This window comes from Rutidosis leptorrhynchoides, chromosome 6 (assembly GCF_046630445.1).
Source record: "Rutidosis leptorrhynchoides isolate AG116_Rl617_1_P2 chromosome 6, CSIRO_AGI_Rlap_v1, whole genome shotgun sequence".
NCBI lineage: Eukaryota > Viridiplantae > Streptophyta > Magnoliopsida > Asterales > Asteraceae > Rutidosis > Rutidosis leptorrhynchoides.
The window spans coordinates 109,709,117-109,737,116 of record NC_092338.1 but is presented as its reverse complement, the minus strand read 5'-3'; the positions used below and the strand labels follow the sequence as shown (position 1 = coordinate 109,737,116).

General features: G+C 34.2%; 2 protein-coding genes across 4 annotated transcripts; both read left to right on the top strand.

The window, feature by feature from the left end:
* The first annotated feature begins 1,581 nt into the window (after positions 1-1,581).
* On the top strand, positions 1,582-7,764 carry LOC139852032 (nuclear pore complex protein NUP93A-like). The gene is made up of 15 exons (XM_071841251.1): positions 1,582-1,785; positions 1,897-1,988; positions 2,156-2,222; positions 2,569-2,628; positions 2,955-3,044; positions 3,706-3,975; positions 4,269-4,364; positions 4,471-4,605; positions 4,702-4,755; positions 4,867-4,950; positions 5,092-5,178; positions 5,255-6,157; positions 6,593-6,774; positions 6,921-7,212; positions 7,540-7,764. Exons 1-15 carry the CDS (start codon positions 1,684-1,686, stop codon positions 7,615-7,617), a joined length of 2,592 nt encoding a protein of 863 aa, XP_071697352.1. The 5' UTR covers positions 1,582-1,683; the 3' UTR covers positions 7,618-7,764.
* Positions 7,765-10,025: 2,261 nt separating this feature from the next.
* Positions 10,026-27,976, top strand: LOC139851901 (E3 ubiquitin-protein ligase PRT6-like). 3 transcript variants are annotated; one of them, XM_071841099.1, is made up of 20 exons: positions 10,026-10,102; positions 10,212-10,363; positions 10,793-11,881; positions 11,962-12,532; positions 12,647-13,025; positions 13,115-13,255; positions 16,280-16,523; positions 16,665-17,375; positions 17,472-17,648; positions 17,736-18,250; positions 18,329-18,380; positions 18,827-19,427; positions 19,519-19,727; positions 19,823-20,328; positions 20,428-20,532; positions 20,655-20,721; positions 20,961-21,038; positions 26,989-27,057; positions 27,393-27,499; positions 27,570-27,976. In XM_071841099.1, exons 2-19 carry the CDS (start codon positions 10,289-10,291, stop codon positions 27,465-27,467), a joined length of 5,664 nt encoding a protein of 1,887 aa, XP_071697200.1. In that variant the 5' UTR covers positions 10,026-10,102; positions 10,212-10,288; the 3' UTR covers positions 27,468-27,499; positions 27,570-27,976. The 3 variants fall into 3 exon arrangements, with proteins under 3 accessions (XP_071697200.1, XP_071697198.1, XP_071697199.1); XM_071841097.1 differs by having other exon boundaries at positions 11,962-13,025; XM_071841098.1 differs by having other exon boundaries at positions 11,962-13,025; positions 27,566-27,976.
* Positions 27,977-28,000: the final 24 nt, after the last annotated feature.

Here is a 28,000-nt window from a genome sequence, read left to right as displayed (position 1 = left end):
AAACCCTAAACTCTAAATCGGGCTAAATTTTACTTCACAAAACATGAAAAAAAAATGTTAACATTCTTCACGAACAATATTATCTTGAATGTTATTTTTGTCGATCGTTTTTCCGTCAAAATAATTACGTTCATCACGAAGTGTCTTTTCTAAATGTTCTTATTTTCATCCAATCTATAATGTTCGTGAACAAAGTTTTTTCAAAAAACGAAAAAAAAAAAATGCTTCCCTCCGCTTCCCCCCGATTGATTACTTCCCCATTGATCCTGCCCATATATATATATATATATATATATATATATATATATATATATATATATATATATATATATATATATATATAAGAAAGTGAGATCATGTAATTATATTTAAAGTTTGGTTGCATTTGATAAAACTGAATGATATAACGCTGAATGATTCATAATCTGAACGATTAAAAGTCAATATAAAAATGGTTCTAAATTAAAATAAGTTGTTTGATAATCATTTTGAATAAAAAATATGAACTAGGTAGAATTACTTTATTAACGTGTTACAAGAATAAAAAAAAAATCAATTTACATGTTTGTTAAATATTTAGATATGATTTGAGAAGGATATTACAAAAAATTTAAGTGCTTAATGGTTTAGAGAGTGTTTCAACAACATTGAATGGTGAACAATTCAACATAATACGTCATTCAGTTGTCATAAACAAACGCGTTGAATACTGAACGGTTCAACATTCAGCGTTGTTCAACATTCAACGTTGTGAACATTCAGCGCTGAACAACTCAATTAAAAGATAAACAAATACATCATTAGAAAATTACAAATTTAGTAAACATGGTGGAGGATCATTATTGTTTTCAATGTCATTGAACAATGGAGATTCATTTAAAATGTTAATGTTGTTGCTTGATCTCGCCATGCCAAAAAAATGCATGACATGAATGCATGTCTTACAAAACAACGACTTCAAACATGACCGTCTGGTGACTATGATCACACTTTGTGTATTGGTCTTTTGATGCATTCATGCGGTTCTTCTGTTCACGATGCACACAATCAATGCTCCAAAGCATTTCTTCAAACCCATTTATTTTCACGTTTACACTATATAATCTCCGTTGTATTTTTTCAAATACGTCAGTCTGTATTAATCGATTACATACATACAAAAAGTTGTTAAGGGGCGGCAAGGGCTAACGTCCTTTACATCCATTTTCAAGTGTTCATCAAACATATACGATGACGTACCTTAAGCCAATTGTTAGCCACTTTTAAAATGAATTCAAACCAAGTCGATCAAATGCATCCAGGTCGTCGTTTAAAATAAACTAAGTAATAGGTAATAAGTTGAGTGGAGTAGTTGTAACTTTTAAATACTCTTACTATTGGAATAGAAAGAAACAAATCATGCCGTATGCAAAAACGTCTTTTAAAGTGATACAAAAACAATGTAAAAAACGGAAAAAACGTAATTGTTCCACAAACGCCACTACAACGCCCTAACTCTCTCGAATCGAAATCAATATAAAAATAAAAGAACGTCAAACACCCCGTCAGTGGTTCCTGTTGTTTTTTTAAAAGTTAGGGCTCGGGTCGTTGCCTTAATTTTGAGCTCCAAAACCCCAAAACCATTACATCCTTTGGCTCGCATCTCTTTACTGAAAATCTTTCTTCCCCTTCGAGTAACAAACAATGGCTAGTGACGCCGATATGAGCAGCTGGACCGATCTTCTACATTCATCCTCGAAGCTTGTCGAACAAGCTGCTCCTTCTGCTCAGTTTCCTCCTCTCCAGGTTTTATTTCATCTTTCAATTACTTATATACATATACATATACGATTGTATACGTACACATATATTGTTTGAGTTTAATGTTTGATTTCTGTGATGATTTGTTATTTACAGAGAAACTTGGATCAATTAGAAGCGTTGTCAAAGAAGCTCAAGGCCAAAACCCTAAGAACAGAGGCTCCGTCTCAATCAATTGCAGCTACAAGGTTAATTTGATATATTCATGTCATTGTATATTCGTTTTATAAAACTGAAATTGCTATGAGCTTAGTGTTTATATTAGTGCATTGAAGTTCAGCTATTTGACGTTGAGAATTAGGGTTTCTGATAATTAGCTTCTGATAGAATATGTAATTTGTTAACTAATGCTCAGGCTACTTGCACGCGAGGGGATAAATGCTGAGCAACTAGCACGAGATCTTAAATCATTTGAATTAAAGGTATTATTTACCTACATCAATGCAGGCCATAATATTTTTATTTCGTTCAGTAAGATATTTTTTGTTTGTGTCACAAGATAAGTATTCAATAACAATAGTATATGCTAACTGACATGTACGATGAATTCTCTCGTAATGCTAAAATTGAAATTGAGGTCAATATTTATTACTATTCATTTTTTTTCTGGATTTTCAAGTTTCATCATTAGACTCTATTTTATACGTTCTTTAGGTTTCAGTATTTGATTTTCTTCTTTAGAGAATAGTTTGACGGTGCTGCTATTCTCGTGCTGTTGGTACTACTTACTTATTCTTCCCGAGTTAAATCTTGTAACTCTTTTTGTAGACTACTTTTGAGGATGTTTTCCCTGCTGAGGCTACAAGCGTTGAAGAATACTTGCAGCAGGTACTTTGTGTATTATGTTCATTCATCTGCATGACAAGTACTAATTTTTTGATATGAATGTTCTTTTTTGAGGATCAGTAATTAGTAATAGTCCCACGTGCATGTCTATGTATCTGAGTTTGTATTTTTCTATTTCATCATGCAAGAGAGCGATAGTCAACTGAGAACACGGATATTTATTACTATTATGCTCTTACATGCGTTTTTGTTTATTAAGGGTTTGTGATTGTCTAGCTTACACTTTTGCTTCTTTACTACACAGTGATTGGCATACCGTCATGGTTGTTATATTCAGTACATTTATGTAACAAATCTCATAATCTCAGGTTCATGAAATGGCAATGGTCTCCGCCGTTCAGGAAGCTCAGAAAGATAATCTCAGAAATTTTAATGACTACATGATGACAGTTTTAGAGGTTAGTTGCTACAAGGAGTATTACTTTCGCTACTATATTATTTGCTTATAATTTTAAATTAAAGATGACTTAAATTTGATAGCATATTGATAGATAAGTTATTTAGTCTAGAAGAATAAACTCTCTGAGAGGAAAATGATTGCTTATTCATAGAAAGTTTTCTTAGTCTAGAAGAATAAATCTCATGGAAACTGTAGGGTTATCTTTAAAAGAGCTGTAATGTAATATGTTTTTTGTAACTTAAAAGTGAGTAATAAAGTCAATAAGCATGAATAAAATTACTTTTAAAACCAGGTCTATGGCTAAGTTTAGGCATCTTAACGCTGCAAAATTCCTCAATGTCCTGTAAACTTTGCCTAGTAACATCTGCACATTATTTGTGACTTATGTTTTTGCCCGTATTTCATCATTCACATATTTCAAACATCGAAAGTGTGTTCTTCACACTTTGGTTATAACTCACTACCGCTACATGAGCTAAAGATCTTTCCAAGAGCATAAGAAATTTTTATATTAACTAAGAAGTTGTTCTTCTTGAAGTAGTTTGCATATTATAAAAAAAATTACTTTTTTTATTGGTATTGAAGTGTTAAGGTTACCTGATATTTTTCATTAACTCCCATGTGTTAATTTCAAGAACCTTTTATTTTTAATCTATCAGGATGACTGGCAAAAGGAAAAAAGGGACTTTCTTCAGAGTCTGAGCCGGATTTCAACATTACCAAGGACAAATGTAACTGAGTCGAGCTATGGAGCTAGCCGTTCTGGGCCAATTTTATCTCTAACAGCTAGCCCTCATGTTTCATCCGGTCCTTCTAGCATGGAGCTCGTACCTATAGCTGATAAGCCAGCCATTGATAAAAAAACTGCTGCATATGCTGAAGTTGTGAGGACACTTAATGATGCCAGACAGCGTGGTTTAGCATTCAAAGTAAGTTTGTGACGAATTTTTTGTTTATAATCATCTTATCTCTGTACATTAATGATAAAGCTTCAGACATTTACTGATTTCAACAAAAGCTTATTTTAGGAATTGGACAATATGTATAATCAACCAGTTTGATACTCATGTTCTGTTGCACTCTTGTAGCAATTTAATTTGGACTTGTCATTTTTGACAACCACTGCAACGTATCATATACAATACATGTGTTTCATTTGACATTCGAACTCTATTTTTGTTATAAATTTCTTATATGCTTATTCTATTATTACATGTGCCAGCCAGCTACTGCTTTTAAGAGTGCATATGAAAGTCTTGCGCTGGATTCTACTGGCGGTAAATCTGTTACCATGGGAAAAATCTGGCATTTAATTCAGGTACGCATTTCCTGTGCAATTTTGTTTATATAGTTTGTAAGCAAAATATCTAGGCATTTGTATAACTGTGATGCAGTTATCTTATAACTAATAATGTGATTTTCAGACTATGATGGGTGAAAATACAAGTTTTCCGAAAAATGTTTCAAAGAAAATGACGTTAATAATCGGTGCAAGACGGCACTTGGAGTGGGGCCATGAAAAGTATATCATGGAAATGATACAAAGTCATCCAGCACAGGTAACTACAAATATATTTCTGTTTGTTTTCTTTAGCTGGTGGTATTCATAATTAATCTCAGTAAGTTTCTTTTTTTTGCTCTACTGCTCTTATTAGGCTGCTCTTGGTGGAGTGGTTGGAAATTTGCAACGGATTCATGCTTTTCTTAGGGTTTGTGGTTATTTCTTACTTACAATATTTAAATTACTTTCTGTGCCAACTCAATCTTTCATCGTTAAGGTGTAGCATTTTTTTCCTTTACGCACGTATTTTTTTCTGCAGATACGTTTGAGAGACTACGGGGTTCTTGATTTTGATTCCGGTGATGCTCGTAGGCAGCCTCCTGTTGATACCACGTGGCAGCAGGTGCTCAACTATAAAATTAGCATTTAGTCTGATCAACCTGTTATGTGTGTGTGTTGGGGGGGGGGGGGGGGGGGGGGGGGGGATATGTGTCTATATTGCTTTATTTCATTTATTAATAAGCTACTCTTCTGTGTAAAACAGATCTATTTCTGTTTGAGAACCGGGTATTATGATGAAGCAAGGGATGTTGCTTCCCGATCTCGTGTTTCTTACCAATTTACATCACAGGTAATAATATTTTTAATGTATATCAATATCAATGGTATTTAAACGAACCCTACTCATCTAATTCTCATTTTGACAGCTTGCTGAATGGATCACCAATGGAGGCATGGTATCTGTGGATACTGCTTCAATTGCGGCAGAGGAATGTGAAAAGATGTTAAGAATGGGTGATCGAGCGGGACGGGGTACTTTTGACAAGAAAAAGTTACTTTTATATGCACTCATATCTGGGTCCCGCAGGCAGATTGACCGCCTACTCAGGGAACAACCTACACTTTTTAACACGATTGAGGATTTCTTGTGGTTCAAGCTATGTGCTGTTCGAGACTATTCTGGTGGACCGAATCCTGCTGTTTTAAACGAAGGATTAACACCTTATAATTTGGACGACTTACAGGCTTACCTAAACAAATTTGAACCTTCTTATTATACAAAGAACGGCAAGGACCCATTAGTATATCCGTATGTGTTGCTGTTGAGCATTCAGTTGGTGCCAGCTGTCTTATATTTGTCTAAGGATATTGGAGATGATGGATATAATATTGATGCTACTCACATAGCAGTTGTACTTGCAGACCATGGTGTACTATCTGATGTCGGTGGGACCGGTCACAAGTTGGGGGTGATGGATGCTTTTGCTGAGTCGGCTAGCATTATAAGACAGTATGGTTCACTGTACATGCGGCACAATAATCTTTTGATGGCGTTGGAATATTATGCACAAGCAGCTGCCACAGTAGGTGGTGGACAGCTGTCGTGGTCTGGGAGAGGAAATGTAGATCAGCAAAGGCAGCGGACGTTGATGATGCAGCAGCTTCTTATTGAGATTTTATTGTGTGATGGTGGAATTCTTCTGTTACTTGGACCAAGAGGGGCAGGAGAAGAAGGTGAATTAGGGCGGTTTTTGATTGATCAAAACGAGAGGTACCAGTTTCTGCTTCACGCTGCTCGCCAGTGTCAGGAAGCAGGGCTAAACGACAAAGTAAGATTACATTCTTCTTTAGTATCAATCTAGAATCAGCACTGTTGTAAAAGTCGGCCGACACGTCGGTTTAGGTACTAACCTGTCCCATTTCGGCCAAAAATGCCTATAAAATTGGTCAACCCTAAAATGCCAGGTCAAAATTCGTCTGAGTCGGTTAAAGTCAAAGCTGGCCAAATTTTAATATTTTATAAAATTAGATTATGTGCCCTGTATCTTTATCGGAAATATTTATGTTTTATGTTTGATATATTTATATATTTATGCGTAATATATACGTTTAATTTATCTGTTACTAAAAGTCAACTTTGGTCAACGCCAGACTCGTCACCGTCTTGTCCCTCCAAGGTCCCGCCCGACTTGAAACTTTTACAACCTTGTGAATCAGTTTGTTAACCGAAGGATTTTTTTTTACTAACCTTTCATCTTATCCAGTCTATAGAAATACAGAAGAGAATTGGGGCATTTTCGGCTGCGCTGGATACCATAAATAAGTGTCTCTCTGAAGCTATCTTATCTTTATCACGTGGTAGACTTGATGGTGAGAGCCGGACAGCCGGGCTTATTCATTCTGGAAATGAAATACTCGAGACATTTAAATACCATCCGAACGTCAGGTTATATCTTTACCAGCTCTCAAAATACTCGTTACAATTATTTATTTGATATTTGATGCATTACGCATTAGTATTTCTGCATTATCTATTCATTTGTCTCATCTTAAACTTCATCTGATGCAACTTGCAAACATTTCGCTGGGCAGTCTACAAGAGAGAGAACACGTGTTGGAGCAAGAAACCTTGTTAAGGCAGCTCGAGACAATTTTGTCTATCTATAAATTGGCTAGGCAAGAACATTATTTAGATGTTTTAAGGGAGGTCGCCAAGCTTCCGTTTCTTCCTTTTGATCCCCGAGCCCCTGACAATGCGACAGATATGTTCCAAAATTTGTCGCCCTACGTTCAAGCTTGTGTTCCAGACCTTCTTAAAGTTTCTCTTCAGTGTATTGATAATGTTAGAGATTCAGATGGGTCACTCCGTGCGTTGAGAACCAAGGTATGTTTGAAGTCGTGAGTATTTATATTCGTCATATAGTTCCCAAAAATTGCAATGATTTGACTTATATATTATGATAAATGGTTGCAAAATAGCCGGGTTGATAATGGGTCAACAATTTATATGTTGTAGATTTCGACCCATTGGTGATTCTGATGATGAATTCTTTAATACTAAAGTTTCAGCGACCCATTTGACTCATTTTCAGAATATAACGTAACATGATTAACCCGTTAATAACTAAATGAGTTGAAATTGCAACCCCTAATCAGAATTACAAGGCACTTTTACTGTTTTCTTATCAATATGAGTGTTTCCTTTGTGCAGATTGCTAATTTCCTTGCGAACAATTTGAATCGCAACTGGCCACGTGACTTGTATGAGAGAGTAGCTCGGACCTTGTGAAACCATTGTTCTCGTGTTCTAGTTTTTTATACATTTTTGGACTTGTAAGATATGTTTTGGTTAGTGAGTTGAGCAAGAAAACCATATGCAAGTGAAGTTTATGCTGCTATGAACTATGAATGTGTGATTTTAATGGTGCTTATGATATGATGGTGTTGTAGATTTGTTAATTTTTTTTTTTTTGTTCTGCAAATGCCAATTCCAAAATATCTTTTTTTTTTTTTTGTTGGATAAAGATTCTCTTCAGTAACTTGACCCATCAAGTTATATTTTAGGCATAAATAAATGTAACAATAAAATAGATAAATACAAATAATTAGTGAGTTCTACTTTTTCTCCTCACAAAAATCATAACATGACCCATCATGTTATAATGTAAGGAGAGGATCTCAATCCTTTTTTGTTTCGTTATTATTATTGGATCAATACATAACTACATATTACTCAAATTCAGCGCAATGCAACGGAGAGATTTTCAATATCAATCAGATAATGAAGTGATTAACCATTTGCGAGGTTGATGCCAAAAATACCAAAGATATTTATCAAATAAACAAAATTTTTAAACACTTATCCAAAACCTTTAAGAGATGGAAATTTATGATAAATAGAAGACAAAAACGGTCCCCACGATATGATAATGGAGTAATGTATGCTCTTACCAATATAAATTTCCCCTCATCACATCAAAAAGTGCAAATTTCATACTCCGTATAACCAAAACCTTCGTAGTCACACATGAGCTTTTACTGTTTAAACGTGAACTTGGAGTTGCATCCAAGTTCTATACCTCATAAGCTTGGTTAAAAGTAGATTGATTACCACAATATAATGTCTTTCTTATATATAAAAATTATGTCGGACTGGACTTTACCTTTTTTCTGAAGGACTAAAGTGCGACACTATGCAATTATAAAGTTTAACATCCGTAGGGTGTACTTCATATTCAAGCGTATACTGTGTGTAAGAAACATGATATTTGCTTCTAACGTATATTATTTATGGTACTTATTTTAAAAGGCAATCCTACATCTAACATATTTCACATACTATATGTATATCGTACGAGGCTCCATCAACCTTTCAGTTGAAAGACTCCTCACATACTACTAGACCATAAGTCTTTTGGATACTTTATGGTATTTTTACTGGCGCGTGATATATATAAGGTGTCACGTATAGTAGTTGTAACATCACCAAATTACATACAATGAGAATAAGTAACAAGTTTCTTACACACATGTAGAGTTAATTAGTAGTTAACTACTCATCATACATGGTAGACCTTAATTAATTTTATTTATATTTACTTAACCTTTCTTAAACAACACCACCTAATTATTTTAAGTTTTAATTTCTCAGATGAAATATATAGAACGTAAAATGCTATCCATATAGTCACTAAAATAATGTGATGATAAATTAAATTCCAATTTATTAATTTTTTTTTATAAAACTACTCTTTGATTTTCAACTTTCAAGTGTAACCCTGCATTATGTCAATAAAATATTCAATGAGTTCCTTTTTTAACGATGTATTAGATATTAGATTAAAAGACTCTCTAACAAGAAGCTACAAGAGAATTACAACAACTTTTCAAGTTAAGAATTCCGAAATGAAATATTACAATGTTTGAGCCAATTTAAAAGAAAACAATTGTGTGTGATCAAATATGTCTTCTTTCTTGAAGAAGCTAAGATTGTGAAGAATGTCGTTCCGCAATATTCAAATAAACCACAAACATACACACGGTCCTTATGATCTAATAAACAATGTCAATATTAAAAAAAAATGTACCGAATCAATCCAATTTTTGAACACTCAAGCATTTCAACGTTTAACCATATCTAAATAGATCTCCAAACAGAATTCGAGATATGATATTCAAAGAAAATGTAATAGAATCAATATATTATATTCTCGTAGGTTATTACGTTTTATTAAGCCACAATTTATAGACTACGATAAAAACCTAAATACCCTAAACCCAAAAACGGGTCGGACTATACTAACATAACCTTAGTCTAACACTTCCCTCAGTCCAAGCGGCGAAATCGCGAAAAGCAAAATAGAAAACAATAGTCTCTAGGTAAATTGACGGATATACCATCACATGTGACACGTGAGAGGATGTAAAGAATATTTTTAACGTCCGTCAAACAAAGGGACTATCTACGCAATGTTTGTAAACCACAGTGACCGTCCTCTCGAACCCTCTTCATTTATCTTTTCCACAAAATCTAGCAAGTGTGTTTAAAAGTTAAAAAGGCTTAAATTGACAACCTACTTAAACTCGTGGCGGTGACATTGTTTCATTTCACTACTTAAAAAGCAATTTACTTGTACGTAAAAAAACAGAAATTAAAAAAAAATATAAAAAATTAATTATACCTGCACTCAAATTGTCCTTACCTCTGTGCCGTAGTTCTTTGTTCTTTATATATCGAGTGTTGTATTGTATGCTGCAACGAAACACATAAGGCAGTTAGTATTATTATTTAATTTAATTTTAATTTCAATGTTATAACTTAATTATTATAATAATATCTTATACTCTAAAATAAAAATCAAACAAAAATTTGTGTATATGCAGTAGTGGTCTCAACCCTGGGGCGTTACAGTCGTGAAATCGGCAACTGTTATTGTGCCGATTGGTTTCTTCAGTTATTTATGAACGATATGGAGCTTGATTCATCGCCTGAACCTAATCTGCCTTATTTTTCCCCAAAAGATCGTATACTCAAGGTGATACATACATACATATGTGAACATAATTTTATTTTTTTTGGTTTTAAATTATTTTGCCCTAAACTCTGTACCTAATTTAAGGCACTGTTAATAGTTATCATTGTATATAGTTTTTTTGTTAATGCAATAATAGTTGATTGGGAATTTGTTGTTGTTGCTATGATGACTTATTTTTCGGGTTACTGATTTAGTTGAAATTTATATTGAATTGAATTTATTATGTACTCCGTATAGTAAAGCTTGAACAGTTATTCATCTTTGTTGATTAATTGTGATTATAGGTGGTACAATGATCCTAAATTTTGACTAGTTATAAATCATAATTAGGTTTAGGTTAATGTTTATTGATATTGATTTTCGACACTGGAAATATATGTGATTGGTGTGGTTTGATGCTGAATGATTCTACTTTATGCTTTGTATCAGAGGCTTGCCCTAATAAAAGTTCCGGTAGAGGACCTGGAGCATCTGCAGTTAGGGTTAATCGAGCATATTAAAAAGCACAACTTGCAATTACAAGATGTTGTTAATGCAATCTTGCCAACTGATACTGAAATGGAGGCTGCCATGGAAGCAGAGGGAAACCCTAATGTTGAAGATTTACTACATGAAAGCATGGTTTGGTTGCAGTGGTTAATGTTTGAAGGTGACCCTAATGACGTGCTACAACGACTGGCGTTGATGAACGTTGGGCAACGGGGAGTTTGTGGGTCCGTGTGGGGTCAAAATGATATAGCGTACCGATGTCGAACATGTGAACATGATCCGACTTGTGCGATTTGTGTTCCATGTTTTCAAAATGGTAACCACAAAGATCATGATTATTCAATTATATACACAGGTGGTGGGTGCTGTGATTGTGGCGACGTGACAGCCTGGAAACGTACTGGATTTTGTTGTAAACATAAAGGAGTCGAACAAATACAACCACTTCAAGAAGATATTGCAAAGACCTTAGGTCCTGTTTTGGATTGTCTTATTAATCAATGGAAATACAAACTAAAATGTGCAGAGAGTAAATGTCAAAACGGGTCGTCACCTGATGATACTGCTGCAGAACCAATAAACGTTGCTGACGCGCTGACATCAGCGGTGGTGGGGTTACTTTTGGAATTTTGTAAATGCAGTGAAAGTTTACTTAGTTTTGTTTCTAGAAGATTCTGCTCTGTGGACGGCCTATTGGATGTTCTTGTAATGGCAGAGATGTTTTTGAGTGCCGAAATTGTTAAGAAGCTTCATGAGTTGCTTTTGAAATTGCTAAGTGACCCTGTTCTTAGATATGAGTTTGCAAAGGCCTTTTTAAGGTATTATCCAATGGTTATTAATGAAGCTGTAAAAGAGCATAATGATACTGTTTTTAGAAAGTATACATTACTGCCGACGTTTTCAGTACAAATTTTCACTGTCCCTACTCTCACACCTCGTCTCGTTAAGGAAATGGATCTTTTGGCCATGCTGTTACGATGTTTGAACAATATATTTACTTCTTGTTCCCAAGAGGATCATCGACTACAGGTATATTATACTTTTACTAACATTTCATTGTTGTAACTTTTTAAAGTTTGTGTTGCGTTATATTTATACTCCCTTTTCAGGTTTCCAAATTGGGAAACTTGTATGAAACGACTCATCGTTTGGTTGAAGATATCCGATTTGTCATGAACCATTCAGAAATACCAAAATACATAACAAGTGATCGACATGACATTTCAAGAACGTGGATCAAGCTATTGGCCTTTGTGCAGGGAATGAGCCCTCAAAAGCGAGAAACGAATATTCATATAGACGAAGATCACGAGAACATGCATTTACCTTTTGTTTTATGTCACTCAATTGCAAATATTCATTCTTTATTAGTGGCTGGAGCATTTTCAACAGAAGATGAATCAGCTTCCACTCTGAATAATCTCGATATTGATGAACAAGATGGTTCGAGACTTGCAAAAGTGGGCAGACTTTCACAAGAGAGCTCTGTTTCTAGTGTTACTTGTCGGGGTACTTCATCCGATTGTAAAATGAAGGCCGTTGAAGGGAATTTTGATAGTGATGCAGTACTAGGTTCAATTTCATGGTTAATTTTTGAGTGTTTAAAAGCTATTGAAAATTGGTTGAAAGCCGACTATACATCAGGAGTTCATCTAAGTTCAAAATCAAACAATGCTTCTGGTAGTAATGTCTTTTTAAAGAGAACACTTTTTAAGTTTAGGAAGGGATATAGTGTTTCTGCAAGTTTTGGTGCTCATCAACATTTGGGCGGGTCAAACGACACCGTTTCTGCAGGTTTTGGCGATCATTTAACGGAACAAGGAGATCATGCAAGTGAATTAGAGCTTCTGAAATTGGCAAATTGGCCGAATTTTGGATACGATGTCAGTTCACGGGAGATATCAGTACACCTTCCATTGCATCGTTTACTCTCGTTGGTTTTACAAAAAGCATTAAAGAGGTTTTATGGTGAATCTGCATTGCCAAACATAACCAAAATTGGTGACTTTTTCGGCCATGTTTTAGGTGGTTGCCATCCAAATGGGTTTGCTGGTTTTGTGATGGAACATCTTTTACGTGTTAGGGTTTTTTGTAGTGAAGTTCATGCTGGCATGTGGCGGAGAAACGCTGATGCTGCAATACTATCTTACGAGTGGTATCGTTCTGTTCGATGGTAGGTAAAATAGTTTCAAATAAGATCTTCTAGAAGCTTCTTATAAGATCGATATTCAGTACTTTTTGTTTCTTCATTTTTTTTTGCAGGTCTGAGCAGGGTTTGGAACTTGATTTATTTCTTCTACAGTGTTGTGCCGCCTTAGCTCCACCAGATCTCTATATTGCAAGAATCATAGAACGTTATGGTCTATCAACCTACATTTCCTTGAATACGGAAAGAGATAATGAGTAAGCATCTTTCGTTAACTCTTTAGTTGTGTATCTATTAGAATCTTTTCTGTTTTAATGTGTTGCATGCCAAGTTTTTATAGTAACTTTGACATTTGGTGATAGATGAATATGAAAGTTCCTATATATACATTTGCCCCTTTGATATCAATAAGCTCAATAATAGATTTCGTTCCAAGCCTAAAATCGACTAGCTTGTATTGAACTATAAAATATACGACTTGTGAAAAAATGTCAGTTGTAATTAAGTACATTGAGGTCTTTTTTCCAACTTGTGTTCCAATTATATGAGAAAATAGAAAGGACTATACACTAATTTTTGTAAGTATATTACAAAGTTTTGTAGTATTCTCTCGGTTGTCACATGTTTATGGATTCTGGAATAGTGACTATCAAGAAGAAAAACTATCCAATGTGCAAGTTTTCTTATTTTGTTATTAGCAAGATTCTACTCATCTAAATATATTTTGAAACGTGATTATTATGTAACATTTATGAATTGGAACATTTTTATTGATGACTTACTGTAGAATAGCAATACCCGCGCTATGCAGCGGAGTATAGTATTGTAGATAGTGGCTCTGATAGTCTTATGATTACTCATGATAACATGCTGATGATGGTAATTTACTTGTACGTAGAGTTCGAGATTTGGGATATAATTGACAAATGTGAGACTGATAAAATTATATTCTATAATTAGAAATAGAAGATTAAGAAATACTGAATCTAATCTGAAAACATTCATTTTAGATAGTATATAGATATATAGATATGGATAGTTTATAGAAATTATACTTATAAGTTGTAATATATGGAAATGATATGATCTAGATAGATGTATTTTTATTGGTCATATTCAATAGGGGCAATCTGGTAACTTTATTAATTTTTTTATTTTTTTTTACATTTTAAGACTTAACATTAGACTCTTTATTAATGGAAATATATTCATATACATTCAGGAACAAATAACCAACTCATGTGGATGAAACATATTTGTCATATTTTTCTAATTTAAAATATCCGTATTTTTGGGTTTTTTTATGTAATTTTAATTTTTGCTTGTTAATTTCGTTTGTGTTTTACTATTGGTTATATCCATTATATTCATAGTCGACTCATACATGGATGAATTTTTAGTTATTCAACTAATGTATCCTGAAATATAAGAAAGTAACAAACTGTGATCGAAAATCTATTGTTTATCCAAAATGTAGTGATTGCTACTTATATGCAACTTTTTAAGGGGGTTTTCGATTCTTCAATATATTATCCTAACAAATTAGTCTGGTTTATTTGTATTCAAAAGAAATGGTTATGGAGATTAGACAGGTCCTCACATCTGCTACTACTTAGCAGAAGTTGAACCGAGGCAAAAAGTATGTTGCTGAAACTTGAGCACGAAAATCTCTATTAATTACTTTCCTCTTTATAACGTGAGTTTAACATTGTTGATGAACCGGTTGAAGTTCGTGTCTTGGCTGCTATCGTGTTTTAAGAACTCGTTTGATGCTAAAGATGTGAGAAATGAATTAGTCAAATGGTGGTTGTCAATAGATGGGACATTCAGATCTTATGTAAAAGTCTGGATTAAGCTCTCTTTGACCGAATTAGTTCATTTTGTTTATGAATCGGTCTCTAGCATATGCTTAACAGCATGCGCCATTTCAGTTAAAAGAGAGCTTAACAATCACACTTTTACATAAGATCTTAATGTCGCATTTATTGACAATTGGAATAACTCCTTTCTTATATCTTTAGCACCAAACGAGTTCTCAAACACGATAGCAGCCAAGATACGAACTTTAACCGGTTCATCAAGGTTGAACTCACGTAACAAAAAGGAGGGTAATTGATGAAGATTTTCATGCCCGAGTTGCACAAACTTACTGCTGACCGCGACCACCTTGCTCCTGAAAAGCTTCTTCTTTGGCCCAAATTATAAGGGCCCATTATTACGTCTCGAATAGGTCCTTCAAAAATAATGAGAAGGCCCTATATATATACTAGTTATATATTCTGATAGTTATGCGTTATAAATATATATCCATATAATGTAACAAAAGTAAATAGCCCCTAAGAATTTAAATTCATCAAACTCTAGATACAACTTGCACAACTTAAAGTAACAGTCGCTACATAATTGGACACATACCGCTACATAATTGTATCTACATTCACCAAAATATAGTTAACAATTACTCGTATAGATTAAAAAGACTAATGGCAGAAAAACTCACCTTGAAGGATTTATGATTGAAAAATCAGCAGAAAAAGTTTAAATGATCAGCGCAATAATGTTTGAATGAAATGTAATCTTTATAAAAAGAATATTGATATTAATTAATATTAAGTAGGGATGAATTATTCATCATACTGTATTAGATAATATATGAGTTTACTATATTATTTATGGACTAACTACATATAATAAAATATAGAAATATGTGTATATTTCTAAAAGTGTTTTCTAAAGTTAGTTAAGGGTTGTTTGGTATATTTTGTTGTAAATAAGGGTACTCATGTCATTTCCGAACTATAAATGCATAAGGCAAAGAAAAAGTTAAACAATTTATAAGGTGTAGAAATTATTGATAATTTTATTATGCATATACTTCTTCTCGGTCTTTTAAATTTAGTTTAAGTTATTCTTGCATTTGAATTTTTATTGCTTCAATATATATCCGACTCTTGTCCTTCCTTTTGTATGTTTAGTGTATATGTTGTACCAATTGATTTTCAAGACTTGGCAGAATTGTTTGCCTCGGGCTAAGAAATTCTAAGCAAAATGATTGTACTAAACATCTTTACTCCTTTAGGTTATAATGTAACACAAATATGGAATGTGTAAGGATCGTATAGCCCAAACACAATGTCCTGCAATATAAGCCCAAGAGTCCATCCTTTTCTAAAACCAATTGGTGATAGAGGATTCCCCCTTAGACTTATATACATACATTTGTTTTGTCCCATGACCGATGTGGGACTTTGGTTTGCATCCTTACATAATGATTTTTTCAGGCATGAACCGGTTTTAGTGCAAGAAATGTTAAATCTAATCATACAAATAATTAAAGAAAGGCGATTTTGTGGATCAACTACAGTTCAATGTCTGCAGCGTGAGTTAATTCATAAGTTATCAACCGGAGATGCTACTCGTAGTCAATTAGTCAAGTCTCTGCCTCGTGACCTTTCCAAAGTAGAACAATTCCAACAAATTTTGGATACTGTAGCCGACTACTCTTATCCATCTGGAATCAAACAGGTAAATTTTTATAAAGTTAAGATCTTTATAATAAATGTATAAGGTTTTCCTTGTTCAGGCTACCCGGGGAGGACAAGTATCTTTATAATAGCAACCTAAATTTATTTTAATGTACTTCAAATAATTATATAATATTTTTAGGGTATGTACAAATTACGTTTGGAATACTGGAAAGAACTAGATTTGTATCATCCTCGCTGGACTTCACGGGACTTGCAAGTTGCAGAAGAAAGATACTTGCGTTTTTGTCACGTGTCTGCATTGACCAATCAGCTTCCAAAATGGACTAAAATTTATCCGCCTCTTAATGGGTTAGCTCGAGTCGCCACTTGTAAAACGGTTCTACAAATCATCCGAGCTGTACTTTTTTATGCACTTTTTACCGATAAGTTACAGGCATCACGTGCTCCTGATGGTGTTCTTGTAACAGCATTGCACTTGTTATCACTATCATTGGACATATCTAAAGTGCAGATCGAATCTGGTGATACTGATATTTCTAACCCTCTTTTAGCCTTTGCTGGTGAAGAAGTGTCTACTGGATTAAATGATGGATACGACAATCAAAGCTTATTATCACTTCTTGTTTCGTTAATGAGGATAAACCAAAAGGACAATATTTATCACTCTCTGGAAAATGGTGGATTTGACATCTCATTTTTGATCAAAAGTCTTCTTCAGAAATTTGCTAATCTGGATTCTCGATGCCTTAAAAAACTGCAAAAACTATCACCTGAAGTTGTTAATAAGCTATCCAGTTCTAAACCGAGTAGCGATACTAATAAGGGTAAATCTGTATCTGATAGCGATAAACGGAAGGCTAAAGCACGCGAGAGACAGGCTGCAATAATGGTCAGCTTCGTTTTTTTTCTTTTCTAGTTTTGTTTATGTTCTCTAATGTATACCATCAATCAATATTGATTTCTAATTAAAATATGTTAATTACAGGAAAAAATGAAAGCACAGCAATCAAAATTCATGGAGAATTTAGATGATGTAAATGATGCTAAAGAAAGTCAGTCTGACGTGGCTAATGATTTAGACGTAGGACCCGAGAAAGTAGTCTGCTCTCTTTGTCATGATGCCAGTTACGAATCTCCAGTTTCGTTTTTAATTCTTCTTCAGGTTGGTTATCCGATTTCTTGTTTCCTACATATATCTTTAAAAAGTTGATTTTTTTTTTAATCTTTATTTTATTTATCTTGATACAAGAAATCCAGGCTTGTGAGTTTACTTGATAAAGGTCCTGTATCATGGGAAAAAAGATTTCATAGATCTGGAAAGGAGCAAGTATCTACTAGTGAGGACACATTGAATATTGAATCGTCGAGCAGTTCAGAAACAACAGCATCATCCCATTCAATGGAATTAGTTCAAAATGCGATTAATGAATTTCCTCAAATTTCACATGAGCCAACCATATCTTTGGGTGACGCATTTGAAAAAAATATGTACACTCGGATTCTGGACATTATGGAAAGTGATATGTTACAGCCAGATGTTTTGATGAAGGCAGAGGATTTTTCTGGTTTACATCCACACAGTAGTTCAAACGAACCCTTGGAAACTGGTGGGTCCCACAGTACGGAACAACCTATGACACTGACTTCTCCGTTGCCATATGATGGGATTGGACCTTCTGATTGCGATGGGATTTATGTTTCTTCATGTGGGCATGCTGTGCATCAGGTTTGCCTTGATCGTTATCTGCATTCACTGAAAGAAAGGTAAGATTGTTTAAAAGTACGTTTATTTTATTTCAGGATTATGTTATCATAAAATGTAATTAGAAACACCATTTGCAGATACACAAGAAGAATGGATTTTGAAGGTGGACATATCGTGGATCCAGACCAGGTACATGTTTTGTTTTATGGTGCATCTTTTAAGGGTGCGTTTGATTGCCTCTTAATTGAATGATTAAGCAATGAATTCGTTTGGTAGTGGCATCTGAATGACAAATGATTTCAAATGATACTGAACTGTTCAACGACATGTGCTGAACCGTTCAGAGTGTCTTAACCATTAAGCACATCTATTTCCTTTAATATCCTCTTAAACTATATCTGCAACACGTATCAAACAATTATATTCTTTTATTTATTCATTTAAAAAGGTACTCCGTATAAAATAATTTTACATCAATAATTCAATAATAAAGTTCATTCATGATGATTATCAACTGGTTATTGTCGTTCAACTAATCATTCAGATTTTTAACAATTCATCGCTTAATCATTCTGTTTTATCAAACGCACCCTAAGTTTGATGCTAAGCTTCTTACTTTTCATCTTTTTGTCCAGGGGGAGTTTTTGTGTCCAGTTTGTCGTGGACTTGCAAATTCTGTTTTACCTGATATACCCAAAAAAGACGAAATGGAGTTACCAAAAAGTCCTAGTCTGTTTTCTTCAAATACCAATGAGATTTCGCTCCTTAGACAATCACTCTCTCTTTTGCAAGCTGCGGCTGATGTTTCTAGAAGAAGTGAATTGCTCAAATCTTTCCCAGTACAGCAGAAGGTAGAAACGGGCACAAATCTTGAATCCGCAGTTCGTTTACTACGTGAAATGTATTTCCCGGGATACGATAAAATTACACGATCAAATCGGTTAAGTGACTCAATGATTTTGTGGGACACCCTCAAATATTCCCTTATATCGACTGAAATTGCTGCTCGATCTGAAAAAACTTCTGCAGCCACTAATTTTAGCACTAGTGCCTTGTATGAGGAATTAAGGTCTTCCAGTGGGTTCATTTTGTCATTATTGTTAAGAGTTGTTAACAGTATCCGAGTTCAAAGCTCACTTGATGTTCTTTTGAGATTAAAGTGCATCCAACAATTTGCAAAGTCTATATGTTGTGCCGATACTCTGAATGAACCACCTAATCACGGCTATAGAGTTGGTAAAATTTTAATTGTTATCGTTATATATATCTTCAACTGAATTATGTTAGCTGTGAAAGTAATGGAGTCAAATTTGTTTTTTTTCTTCAGATAATATGATGAGCATGTTGGAAAATGCTGATACGAGTAAACCGTTCCCCGCGGTTCAATTTTGGACTATGGCATCTTCTCCCATTCTTGCATCGGATGCTTTTTCGACTTTAATGTGGATCCTTTTTTGTCTTCCGGTTCCATTTATGTCTTCTGAGAAATCTTTCTTACCGCTCGTTCAGATTTGCTATCTTATTTCCATCACTCAAGTTAGTCTAGCAAATTACTTTTTTTTTATTGCTTCTTTTAATCCATCAAGTAACTTGCTAAGATTCTATTTTTCTGTTTTATCTCTGTTTTGCAGGCTGTAATAACATCTATGGGAAGAAATGAAATAGCTATGGATGATTTCGGTCACCATGTTTCACTTTTCACCGACATTTCAAATTTTGTTGTCGAACATGCTTTTATAACTCAATATTTCGTTACCAACTACACAAATAACTCTTGTGATATTAAGGACACAATTCGGTGCTTGACCTTCCCCTTCCTTAGAAGGTGTGCTCTGTTGTGGAAGTTGATGAACTCTTCGAGTTTAACACCGTTCAGTGGGGCCCATGCGATGGAATACGATTATGGCACGGCAGAAGAGTTTGTTGAGTATGAAGATTTGAAGAAGACGTTTAAGATTCCGTCGTTAGACAACATCATTCATGATAACGTGTCGCGTACTTTGGTCTTAAAATGGTTACATCACTTGTCTTCTAGAGAATATAAAGCCCCTGCTCTTTCAGGGGTTTTGCATTTAACCCCTGTAGTCCCGTTCAAGTTGATGGTTTTGCCTTACTTATATCAAGATCTCCTACAAAGGTTCATATTATTTTTACAATTTTTTTTTTTTTTTTTTTTTTTTTGCTTATACTGTGATATTGATCTTTATTGATTTTATTGGTGCTTTTTTATAATTAGGTACATTAAAAATAAGTGTGTCGACTGTGGAACTGTTCAGCATGAACCTGCATTGTGCTTGTTGTGTGGTAAACTGTGCTCACCTAGCTGGAAGGCATGCTGCAGGTTTATATTTTGTTTATGCAGCTATGTTACTTTTATTTTTTATTTTTTTATTTTTTTTTTTGTTTTCTGTAATGAAATAAAATATCAACTGAAATTTTGGACATGTGTTTTTTGCTCTTTAGGGACAACACGTGCCAAACTCATGCAACGTCTTGTGGTGCTGGTATTGGTGTGTTTTTGTTGATTAGGGTAAGTGTGGTTATCATGTTACATGGCCTCATCTAACATATTCCTTAAATGCCATTTATTGTGCGCATGTTATTTTCCAAGCTATCTAAAGTTCTAATTCTTACTTTTGTGCAATAAACAAAACAAGTATAATTTACACCTATAACATAAACAGTAAGCCACAAACATATTGTGAGACCTGCAAATAAGTTTAGTTTGAATGTTATGTTTTGAAAACTCATTGGAACTTTTGTATGTAGAAAACCACAATATTACTCCAAAGATCTGCACGTCAGGCGCGTTGGCCGTCCCTTTACCTGGATACATTTGGTGAAGAGGTAGCACAAAGTTCTCTCTCTTTTTTTTAGAAGTTTGTAGCGTTGTTTTTAATGTTTTCATTGAGCTGATTGTGGAAGAAGGCATTAGTAAGAAAGGAAAGAAATATTTCGAGCCAATTAGGGAAGAAATATCTGTTACTTTTGGATATGATTACAAGTTAGGGAAGAAATATTATGTGCAGCATTGAACTTTTAGATCATTACTTTATTCATTAAGGAAAAGAAAGAAAAGAAAAAGAAATAACAAAACCAACCCATTCTCGAGTTTCGTTTTAAAATGTAAGGAATGTATAAGAAAAGGAGAGAAATGTTATTTTTTGGTTTAAATACTATATGTTAGTATATGATCGGAATGTGAATGAAAACTACCTATGGATATCTATTCCTAAGAGCTCTCGTATTGAAGGTATAATAACTATTAAAGTACTAAATTTATTATTATTATTATTATTTTTTACTTTTTCGTACATCTCAAGAACACGGCTTTCCACTCCTATGTCTTTCTTACTAACTCGGGAATACATATACTATAGTTTATAGTGCATTTCTTTCTTTTGTTTGTTTTATACTCTACACCTTTCTTTCCTCTACTTTAAAACTCGAAAATGCATTACCATCAACAATAGTATGTTTTCGGTAGAATCAGAATTAAGGTAAGTTTGGATTTTGTAGTACCACAGATGCCGTGTATTGATGTGCATGGCATGTGAATATGTGATAAATGTAAATGTTCAAGAATAGAATAGAATTCTACACTTGAAAGATTAAAATAGCAAGACTTTGTTGCTAAGTAGATTAGAATAAATAATGGAAGTGTAGAATAGAAATACTTAGAAGATTGAGTGCATTATTTGAAGATTTGTTATCTTATACAACTCTTGATTACAACTCCTATTTATAGGCTACAAAAAACTAACTTTCTTAACCTCTAAGAAAACTTAAGAGGTAAGTATCATGAATATCGATAATTACTTAACAACTAAGGATACTAAAATATCTATGTATCCTTAATGGATAAGAATACTTAATGGATAAGAATCCTTAATGGATAAGAATACTTAATGGTTAAGTATCCTTAATGGATAAGAATACTTAAAGACTAAGAATACTTAATAGCTAAGAAAACTTAATAGCTAAGTTTTCTTAGTAACTAAGTTTACATAAGACAAATGTCTAATAACAATCTTAGATACACTAACACTCCTCCTTAAGATTGTTGTTGGACATCATAAGTCGAGTCTTCAATTGATCTAGCTTCATTCCCGTGAGAGACTTTGTAAGCATATCTACCAATTGATCATCAGAGGTGCAATATTTCAGCTAGACTTTTCCATTCTTCTCGGCTTCTCGAATAGCATGATATTTGATATTAATGTGTTTGTTCTTCCGTGTTGCACCGGATTCTCTGCTATAGCAATAGCAGACTTGTTATCACAATAGATTACTGTTGGACTGTCTTGTGTAAGATCCAAGTCGGACAACAGCTTTCTTATCCAAACAGCATGATTCACAGCAGCCGCGATTGCAATATATTCCGCCTCTGCAGTAGATTGTGCGACAACGCTTTGCTTTTTTGAGTTCCAGCAAAATGCCCCTGAACCAAGATTGAAAACATAACCAGAAGTACTCTTCATATCATCAACACTTCCAGCCCAATCACTATCAGAATATCCTTCAAGTTTCACATCTTTGTTTCTCTCGAACATAATCCCCAGATCGAGAGAACCTTTTAAGTATCTTAAGACTCTCCTGGCAGCTCCCAAGTGAGAACTAGTTGGTGAAGTCATAAACCTTGATAAGAAACTAGCTGCATAAGCTAAATCGGGTCTTGAGATTGCCAAATATAATAGACCCCCGATAATACTTCTGTATATAGTTGGATCAGCTAGCTTATCTCCATCTTCTTTAGACAACTTGCAATTTAAAACAAGTGGTGATGTGACTGGTTTGCATGAAAACATGTTGAATCTCTTGAGCATGTCACTTGCATACTTTTTCTGAGAAATATAAATACCACTAGTTTGTTGATTAATTTTCATGCCAAGAAAATAATGTATGAGTCCCAAATCTGACATTTCAAATTCAGATTTCATTTGTTTCTTGAACTCTTCAACAAGATTATCGTTGCTCCCGATCACAAATAAATCATCAACATAAAGAGAGATAATCAGTACCTCTTGAGAATTTAATTGTTTCACATAAAGAGTTGACTCATTTGGACTCCTCTTGAAATTATGATTTATCAAATGAGCATCAATCTTAGAATACCAAGCCCTTGGTGCTTGCTTTAGACCATAAAGTGCCTTATATAGTCTGTATACTTTATCTTCTTGGCCAGCTACTTCAAAGCCTTGAGGTTGCTTTACATAAATCTCCTCCTCAAGTTCAGCATTCAAAAATGCAGATTTCACATCAAGATGATGAATTTTCAAATTGTGTTGAGCAGCTACAGCTAACAATAACTTGATCACGTCATGACGAGCAACTGGAGCGAAAGTCTCCCTAAAATCCACACCGGCAATTTGAGAATATCCTTTCGCTACCAACCTTGCTTTGTGTTTATGAACTGAACCATCAGGTTGAAACTTAGTTCTAAACACCCATTTGACACCTATTGCATTCTTACCCTTTGGCAAATTAACAAGCTTCCATGTTTCATTTTTCTTAATCATTTCAAGTTCTTCTTTCATGGCTTCATTCCATTCATCGTGTTTGAAAGCTTCAATATAGCTTTCGGGCTCCATAATAACGTGATTACAAGACTCGTATACATCAGCAATTTTTCTAGTTCTCAAAACTTCGGTGTCAGTTGTGTCTTCGACATCATATTCTGGATCATCATAATGAGATTTATTTTGGAGACTTGAAATAGAAGCTCATGCCTTTTAACTTCCTTCGTATTCCAATCCCAGTAGGCTCCTTCATCAACACTCACATCTCTACTAATTGCAATTTTACAATCAGTCAAATCGTATATTCTATATCCCTTTGACTCTGTCGCATAGCCAACAAAAATTCCTTTTCTAGCTTTAGCATCAAGTTTTGTCCTTTTGAAATCTGGAATATGATAGTAACAAATAGAACCAAATACCTTCAAATGTTTGACTGAAGGTTTGATTCCTGACCAAGCTTCAACCGGAGTCTTATTACTCACAGCTTTTGTTGCTAATCGGTTGAGCAAATACACAGAAGTTGCAACGGCTTCTGCCCAAAATGTCTTGGTTAGATTCTTTCCGAAAATCATCGATCTTGCCATCTCCATAACAGTTCTGTTTTTCCTCTCAGAAACTCCGTTTTGTTGTGGCGAGTATGGAACCGTGACCTGATGAATTACTCCTTGTTGTTGAAGGAAGTCTTCAAATTCATTTGAAGTATACTCTCCACCATTGTCGGTTCTCAAAATGCGCAAAGTATTGCCACTTTGCACTTCAACAAGTTTCTTGAAATTCTTGAAGATAGAAAAAACTGAAGCTTTATTGTTGAGAAAATAGACCCAACACATCCGTGTGTAATCATCGATAAAAAGTATAAAATACTTGTTGCCATTCCAGGATGGTATAGACATAGGACCACAAATATCAGAATGAATGATTTCTAACTTGTGTGTGGCTCTTGTCACACCAGATTTTGAGAAAGGCAACCTGTGATTTTTCCCCAATTCACACCCTTCACATTTAAGATCAACTTCGGTAACTATAGACAAATCTTTGACTAGTTGGGTGGTATACATGTGCTTCAGTGTTCGGTTATTGAAATGACCGAATCTTTTATGCCATATCATACTATTATCTTCCACAACATGATAAGCACTTTCTTCCACAAAATCGAGCTTTAAGTAGAAACTATCATCTACCATATCAAGATTTGCTAATATTGAACCGGTAGTGTCAGAGATGCAACAACGAGAATTCTTAAAATTCACACCGTAGCCATTTTTGGTCATTTTTGTAACACTTAACAAGTTTTGATCAAGGTCGGGAATATATAAGACATCAGAAATATATTTGGTGCCTTGCTTTGTTTTAAACGCAATGGTGCCTCTCCCTTTAGCTTGAACAATTCTTCCATCTCCGAGCTTCACTTTAGTATTGATTTCAGTATCAAGATTACAAAAGTATGACAGCTCTGGAGTCATATGGCTAGTGCACCCACTATCAAGAAGCCATGCAAGTCTTCTTGAACTTTTATCGACATGTGAGACCATGAACAAGTGTTCATTTTCCTCCTGATTTTCCTCAGTAAAATTTGCCAACTGAAGTTCCTTTGTTTGGCCTTGATTTTTCTTTGCTCTGCAATATCTTTCAATATGTCCAAACTTTTTGCAAAAATTGCACTTAAAGTTTGGTTTATCTTTGAACCAACAATCTACTTCTTGATGATTTGTATTTTGACAAACTTTACATGGAGGGAAAGTTTTTTTCTTTGATGTTGAAGAGGAGCTTCGTGAGTTTGAACTTTTATTTCCTTTATAATTTCCTTTCTTATATGCGTTTTGTCTTGAATTCCCAGCCTTGTTATTTTTGAAAGAAGCTTGAAAAGCACCTTCAACCTTTTCTTCGGATCTCATAGAGACCCTCTGTTCTTGTGCTTGAAGCTTACTGGTTAGTTCAGAAACCGTAAGCATGCTAATATCACAAGATTCTTCTATTGCGGAAATTTTGGCTTCAAACTTTTGAGGGACACTTATCATTATCTTCTCCACCACTTTCTGGTCTGAAATCTTATCACCATGAAGTCTAATCTGATTAACAACATCCATTATTCGCGATGAATAATCTTTCACGAGTTCATCATCGTTCATTTTCAACAATTCAAACTCTCGTCTGAGAGTCAATAATCTGACAGCTTTTACTCTATCAGAACCTTCATAGGTATCTTGAATTTTATCCCACACAGCTTTTGGTGTGTCCAAGTCCATTATTGAGGTGAAAATTTGATCAGCAAGCCCTGAATGTAAACAGGTAAGTGCCTTATCTTTCTTCAGCAACTCTTCTTCATAATTTTTTAGTTGAGCAACAGTTGGGTTTGCTCTGAGTGCTGGAGGATCTTCATCAGTCTCTACAACCTTCCATAAACCTTGAGACTTCAAATATGTCTTCATCTTTACTGCCCAAATATGATAGTGCAACCCATTAAATGTTGGAATTGCTGGAGCAGTTGAACTAGATGCCATGTCTAGTCTAAAATTGTATTATCGTGAATATAACAGCCCCTTAAGAAGAAAGCTCTGATACCACTGTAAATGTTCAAGAATAGAATAGAATTCTACACTTGAAAGATTAAAATAGCAAGACTTTGTTGCTAAGTAGATTAGAATAAATAATGGAAGTGTAGAATAGAAATACTTAGAAGATTGAGTGCATTATTTGAAGATTTGTTATCTTATACAACTCTTGATTACAACTCCTATTTATAGGCTACAAAAAACTAACTTTCTTAACCTCTAAGAAAACTTAAGAGGTAAGTATCATGAATATCGATAATTACTTAACAACTAAGGATACTAAAATATCTATGTATCCTTAATGGATAAGAATACTTAATGGATAAGAATCCTTAATGGATAAGAATACTTGATGGTTAAGTATCCTTAATGGATAAGAATACTTAAAGACTAAGAATACTTAATAGCTAAGAAAACTTAATAGCTAAGTTTTCTTAGTAACTAAGTTTACATAAGACAAATGTCTAATAACAATCTTAGATACACTAACAATAAACACATGTCATTTTAGTTTAAAGAGGGATCAAGATATGTTGGATTTTGTAGTATCAATGATGCCGGGTGTTGTTGTTGCTTGAAAATGTATTATACCCATGTTCTATCAGATGTAGCTGTGCTTTGTCATGTGTGTGCACCCGAGGAGTAAACGGTTAAATCATGCAATTTGGACACCATGCTATTTTTTTCTATTACCGTTTCATTGCATTATATCTCTCCTTTTTGCAGGACGTTGAAATGCATAGGGGAAAGCCATTATATTTAAATGAAGAAAGATATGCAGCCCTAAGTCATATGGTATTACTCCTGCATTCTAATCTCTAATTTCTATATAAATTATGCATGTGTAGTCTTCTACTGGACGTTTTGTGAATTTCGAAGGCTTGGGACGATTTTTAATTTATTTTTAAGATGGTAAAAGTTTGAATATTTTGAGCACCTTATTCATAAATAGCCAAGGAACCAGGACTTTAACTGATTATAAGCCTCCTTTTTTTGTTATTTTTTATAAAAAACATATCCCTTATTGCTTTCTGTACTGGTAATATCTTGCATTTCAGTGATATTACAATTCCTTAAGTCATTATTTTATGTTGATCCTTAGCTCTTACTAGTAATAATGTTGCTGCCAGGTGGCTTCTCATGGACTTGATCGTAGTTCGAAAGTATTGCATCAAACATCAATCGGTGCTTTTTTATTGCTTTAGATTGGATTCATCGTAGATGAGTTCTACTGGAGGTCTGTTACTCACACACTGTTCTTGTACCTTCAGTTTCCTTTTAATTTAACAGTTTATCGTTTTAGCCAGGTGATTGCCTGATATGGTTGGAAGGAGCGATTTCATCTTGCGCAAGACTATACTTGTACGAGGATTCTATCCAGAAGCATCATGATTCAGTTGTACAGTTGCTGTTAATAACTTTCAAAGAAAAACCATCTATACTCGAAAGTTTTTATGTGAACTATAAAAAAAAAGATGCACAATAACCTCCTATGGTCATATTAGTATGTGAGAATATTTGTTTGTTTCCGTGTTATGTAGGACATAGTTCACATTTCTTTCATTATATTTGTATTTTGATCATATCAAATGGTTAGTGTTGCACCTTACATGGCCTTTGCTTGTACATGATGGTTGAATTGATGACTCTGGATTTGTGTGTAAACTTAAATCCATTGTAACTTCAGTTTTAATTACATAAGATGGCAGTTTAGTGGAGTACTTATTTTTTAAGTTTA